Source organism: Phaethon lepturus, unplaced genomic scaffold (genome assembly GCF_000687285.1).
Source record: "Phaethon lepturus isolate BGI_N335 unplaced genomic scaffold, ASM68728v1 scaffold15120, whole genome shotgun sequence".
Taxonomy (NCBI): Eukaryota; Metazoa; Chordata; class Aves; order Phaethontiformes; family Phaethontidae; genus Phaethon; species Phaethon lepturus.
In genome coordinates this window covers 39,775-45,799 of record NW_010511340.1, presented here as the reverse complement: position 1 = coordinate 45,799, position 6,025 = coordinate 39,775, and the positions used below count along the sequence as shown (strand labels likewise).

The 6,025-nt window shown below is 39.8% G+C and overlaps 1 protein-coding gene across 1 annotated transcript in view; it reads left to right on the top strand.

Moving 5' to 3' along the window:
* The window catches only part of TTN (titin), a 244,575-nt gene that overhangs the window by 216,477 nt on the left and 22,073 nt on the right, over positions 1-6,025 (top strand). Inside the window, exons 222-230 of the mRNA XM_010283656.1 lie at positions 220-516; positions 621-1,208; positions 1,309-1,611; positions 1,763-2,059; positions 2,535-2,822; positions 2,910-3,209; positions 3,305-3,607; positions 3,790-4,095; positions 4,206-5,972. Of these exons, the coding sequence (XP_010281958.1) occupies positions 220-516; positions 621-1,208; positions 1,309-1,611; positions 1,763-2,059; positions 2,535-2,822; positions 2,910-3,209; positions 3,305-3,607; positions 3,790-4,095; positions 4,206-5,972 (4,449 nt within the window). The remainder of the gene's footprint in view (positions 1-219; positions 517-620; positions 1,209-1,308; positions 1,612-1,762; positions 2,060-2,534; positions 2,823-2,909; positions 3,210-3,304; positions 3,608-3,789; positions 4,096-4,205; positions 5,973-6,025) is intronic.

Sequence of the window (6,025 nt, the reverse complement as noted above, 5' to 3'; positions counted from 1 at the left end):
TACAGTAAAAAAGAGAATTTTGTAGGTGTCTGTGGTTTTACAAATGAAAAAGAGCTAAGTAATAGCTTGAATTTTGCTTGCATTTTACTTAACATGTTTCTAATATACAAATTCATTTAAAAACACATTTTCTCAATCAAGATGGCATTACTGTGTAATTGCTAACATGAAAAGTAAATACTTGGTATATTGTTTAACCTGTTGCACTTTTTTTCTCAGAAAAACCCAGCCCACCAGAAAAACTTGGAGTAACAAATGTCACAAAGGACAGTGTGTCTCTTTCATGGCTAAAACCAGAACATGATGGTGGAAGCAGAATTGTGAGCTACCTCATTGAAGCTCTTGAGAAAGGACAGCAAAAATGGGTTAAGTGTGCAGTTGTAAAGACAACACATCATGTTGTTCACGGTCTTAAGGAGAATGTTGACTATTTCTTCAGGGTGTCTGCAGAAAACCAAGCTGGTTTAAGTGATCCTAAGGAACTACTGCTCCCTGTTACAGTTAAAGAACAATTAGGTATGCTTCCTGATGTGAGACAAGAGTTGATTACACATTAAATTGGATTCATATTCAAACAGAGAGAACACTTTTTAATGGTTTGAAAATGTTTTCTTTTTCAGAATCTCCTGAGATTGACATGAAGGGCTTCCCTCATAACACAGTATATATTCGAGCAGGATCAAACCTGAAAGTTGAAATTCCAGTTTCTGGAAAACCAGTGCCAAAGGTGACACTGTCTAGAGACGGTGTTCCACTGAAACCTACCATGAGATTTCACACGGAAACCACTGCAGAAAGTCTCATCATTAATCTTAAAGAAAGTGTGGCTGCTGATGCTGGCAGATATGACATTACTGCTGCCAACTCAAGTGGCACCACAAAATCATTTGTTAATATTGTTGTGCTGGATAGACCAGGTCCCCCTGTTGGTCCTGTTGTCCTTAGCGATATCACTGAAGAGAGTGTAACACTCAGATGGCAGCCGCCAGCTTATGATGGTGGAAGCCAAGTTACCAACTATATTGTACTGAAAAGAGAAACAAGTACTGCTGCTTGGTCTGAAGTGTCTGCAACCGTTGCTAGAACTGTTATCAAGGTCATGAAGCTCACGACAGGAGAAGAGTACCAATTCCGCATCAAAGCTGAGAACCGCTTTGGCATCAGCGATCACATAGACTCACAATGTGTGGTTGTCAAGCTTCCTTACAGTGAGTAATACGCTTCTTATGCTATAAGTTGATGTTTTAATGCTCTGATGTTGAAAGTATAATTTTGTTAACAATTAATCACTTCTTTTGATATCATCAGCTACCCCTGGCCCTCCTTCCACACCATGGGTCACGAATGTCACCCGAGAGAGTATTACTGTTGGATGGCATGAACCAGTCACTAATGGTGGCAGTGCAGTCATTGGATACCACCTGGAAATGAAAGACAGGAATAGCATATTATGGCAGAAGGCTAACAAGACCCTCATTCGCACGACTCACTTCAAAGTCACCACCATTAGTGCTGGCCTTATCTATGAATTTAGAGTTTATGCAGAAAATGCAGCTGGCATTGGAAAAGCAAGTCATCCTTCTGATCCAGTCCTTGCAATTGATGCTTGTGGTATGTATCCCCTAGAAAATAAAGAAGCCTGACCGTATAAGTAGTGCTTTTTCTTCCCCCACCCCCCACCGTGATACTCTGTCCTGTACAGTAAGCCAATATCCAAAACAGCTGTTATTCATTAGCAATACTCTTCTGTTTCCTACTGCAGAACCACCAAGAAACATTCGTGTCTCAGATATTTCCAAGACTGCTATCACTCTGTCATGGCAGAAGCCAGCATTTGATGGTGGTAGCAAGATCACTGGATACATCGTAGAAAAACGTGATCTTCCAGATGGCAGATGGACAAAAGCTAGCTTCACCAATGTTATTGAGACTCAGTTCACAATATCTGGTCTGACACAGAATTCCCGGTACGAATTCCGGGTCTTTGCCAAGAATGCCGTTGGTTCCATTAGTAATCCTTCAGATGTTGTGGGTCCTATCACATGTGTTGATACATATGGTAAGTGATTTGCAGTGATATAACAGTCCTATTTTGTGGTACTAGGAAGCTTAAAGGAAGCACTGTTTTGGAGAACCATAGTCTTTTAAATATGGAAGGCTAGTTTACAGTGACTGACTGATTCAATAAGCTTGAATGACTGTAAGCTATTTGGCCATGATTGTAATGAACATCTTTGGCTGTATCGGCATTCTTAAAGTCTTATAGTATCTTTATTCATTGAGCAACAGAAGTCTGCCCATGCCCCATGGCCAAAGTTGTTATAGTTATACATGTTGTTGCCTTTTCTTGGTAGGATTAGTTCTAACTTGTTCTAGGTTTATGATTTTAGTTATAGATGCTATCTTTACTTTGATCTTTATTTATAAAATGCCTGTAACTACTAGCTTAAATAAAGTACTATTATTTTTGTTTTTATTAAATACAAGTCTAAAATAAGTATGTTTTTAACTTTTTCTTTTTTTTTTTTCTCAAGGTGCACCTGAAATCGATGTGCCACCAGAATATACAGAAGTGGTGAAATATAAAGCAGGAACTTCAGTTAAGCTAAAACTAGGCATCTCAGGCAAGCCTATACCCACAATTGAATGGTTCAAAAATGGCAATGAGGTACAAACCAGTGCACTAGTGTCTATTGAAAACACAACAGAATTTGCTTCTATACTCATCAAGGATGCAACTCGACTCAACAGTGGCACCTATGAATTAAAATTGAAGAATGCCATGGGTTCAGCATCAGCCCATGTTAGAGTACAGATACTTGGTATGTCTTGAGATATGACTGTATTACACCTTTAAACAAAAATTCAGTAATAAATATTTAAGATCTTCTTTCTACTGCCTTCCACAGACAAGCCAGGACCCCCAAGTGGACCTATACAGTTTAAGACAGTCACCGCTGAAAAGATTACCATAATGTGGGACCCACCAGCAGATGATGGTGGTGCACCTGTAACACACTATGTTGTTGAAAAGCGGGAGACAAGTCGGGTTGTATGGTCTCTAATTTCTGAAAAACTGGAGGGATGTATCATAACTACAACAAAACTCATCAAAGGAAATGAATATGTGTTCCGTGTCCGTGGTGTGAACAAGTTTGGAGTTGGTGATTCACTGGAGTCTGAACCCGTTGTAGCAAAAAATTCATTTGGTAAGAAACATATAAAATAACTTATGCAACTGAATTGTCTTGTGTGCTATTTGTAAGTAGTACTGATCTACTGTCATATTTTTTTTTCTACTCAGTTACACCTGGACCACCTAGTGTACCAGAAGTCACAATGATAACCAAGAATTCTATGACGGTTCTCTGGAATAGGCCTACTGTTGATGGAGGCAGTGAAATATCAGGATATTTTCTTGAGAAGCGTGACAAGAAGAGTCTGAGTTGGTTCAAGGTTACTAAAGAAACCATTCGGGACACCAGACAGAAAGTAACAGGTCTGACTGAAAACAGCGAATATCATTTCCGAGTCTGTGCTGTCAATGCAGCTGGACAAGGTCCATTTTCTGAAGCTTCTGACTTCTACAAAGCCGCAGATCCTGTTGGTAAGATACAACACACAGTATTTCTAATTGGTTAGAAATCAATGGACAATGAGCAATTAGGATGAGATTGCACTGGTAACTGAGGGCAGATTTTATTCCTCTTTATGACTATTTGTAAATATAGCTTCTGTTTGTTTGTTTTGTTTTTTTTTTCCCCTCCCCCTGTAAACTATCACTTACAGATAAGCCAGGCTCACCAACAAAGCTGAAGGTTGTGGATACAACCAAGACATCTGTTACCCTTGGCTGGATTAAACCCGCTTATGATGGAGGAAGTCCAATTACCAACTATGTGGTGGAGAAAAGGGAAGGTGAAGAGCAAGAATGGACTGTAGTCAGTACTAAGGGAGAAGTGAGAACAACTGAGTATGTCGTATCCCACCTTCAGCCAAGTGTTAATTATTATTTCCGCGTATCTGCTATAAATTGTGCTGGACAAGGAGAGCCTATTGAAATGATGGAACCCGTTCAAGCTAAAGATATTCTTGGTACTGTACTTTTCAGCTATTTACCATTTTTCTGTGTTTTGGGTTTTTTTCAAAGCATTTCTTGTTTTACATTCCAAGTATGCATTCTTAATTTGTACTTTTTTCCACAGTGGCACCAGAGATTGATCTGGATGTTGCTCTCCGGACCTCTATTATTGCTAAAGCAGGTGAAGATGTGCAAATAATGATTCCATTCAAAGGAAGACCTCCTCCAACAGTCACATGGAGAAAGGGTGACAAGAATCTTGGGATTGATGAAAGATATATCATCCAGAACACAGAGTCATCTACACTACTTACTATTCCTCAAGTTACCCGAAATGATACAGGAAAATACGTTCTTACCATTGAAAATGGAGTTGGAGAAGCAAAATCATCATTTGTGAATGTAAAAGTACTTGACACACCATCTGCCTGTCAGAAGCTGCAGCTTAAGCATGTTTCTCGTGGCACAGTTACACTGGTATGGGAGCCACCTCTCATTAACGGTGGTTCTGAAATAACAAATTATGTTGTTGAAAAAAGAGATGCTACAAAGAGGGCCTGGTCAACCGTAACAACAAAGTGTTCTCATACCACCTTTAAGCTAACTAACCTGTCAGAGAAGACTGCATTCTTCTTCCGTGTTCTTGCTGAAAATGAAATTGGACTGGGTGAACCTTGTGAAACATCTGAACCAGTGAAAGCTGCGGACATACCTGGACCCGTAAAAGACCTAGCCATGAAAGATTCTACAAAGACTTCTGTTAAATTGCAGTGGAGCAAACCTGACTATGATGGTGGTAGCATTATATCAGACTATGTTATTGAAAAGAAACTGCAAGAAGAAAAAGAATGGACATATGCAGGCACAAGCAAGAGCTGTGAATTTGAAGTTGAAAAACTTAAAGAGCTTTCTGTCATAGAATTCAGAGTCTTTGCTAAAAATGAAAAAGGCATGAGTGATGGTGTTACTGTTGGACCCATTACAGTGAAAGAACATATAATAACACCTGAAGCTGACCTTTCTGATATTCCTGGAGGTCAGATTGCAGTAAGAATTGGACATAACCTGCACATTGAATTGCCCTATAAAGGTAAACCTAAGCCATCAATGAGCTGGCTCAAGGACAATCTCCCTCTTAAAGAAACTGAACATCTTCGTTTCAAGAAAACTGAAAACAAGATAAGCTTAAGCATCAAGAATGTGAAAAAGGAGCATGGTGGCAAATATACTTTAATTCTTGATAACGTAGTCTGCAGAAAAACATTCACAATCACTGTCATCACTCTTGGCCCTCCATCTAAGCCAAAAGGACCTTTGAGACTAGATGAAATCAAAGCAGATAGCGTAGTTTTGTCATGGGAAGCTCCTGAAGATGATGGGGGAGGAGAAATTACTGGCTACAGTATTGAGAAGAGAGAAACTTCACAAATGAACTGGAAGCTGGTGTGTTCGAGTGCTGCACGAACAACTTTCAAAGTACCAAACCTTGTTAAAGACACTGAATATCAGTTTAGAGTTCGTGCAGAAAACAGATATGGAGTGAGCCCACCTCTTGTCTCAGCAGATGTTGTGGCAAAGCATCAGTTTAGACCACCAGGTGCCCCAGGCAAGCCTGTTGTATACAACATAACTGCTGATGGCATGACCATATCTTGGGATGCTCCCGTTTATGATGGTGGTTCAGAGATTATTGGATACCACGTTGAAAAGAAGGAAAGAAACAGTATTTTGTGGCAGAAGGTTAATGTTGCATTAATATCTAGCAGAGAATACAGGATTACTGGACTGCTTGAGGGCCTGGATTACCAGTTCCAAGTATACGCTGAAAACACTGCAGGACTAAGCCGAGCTAGCGAGCCGAGCAAATTTACTTTGGCAGTCTGTCCAGTGGGTGAGTGAATGATCAATCACTCATCCAAGAAAATTCTAGTCTTGTGACTACTG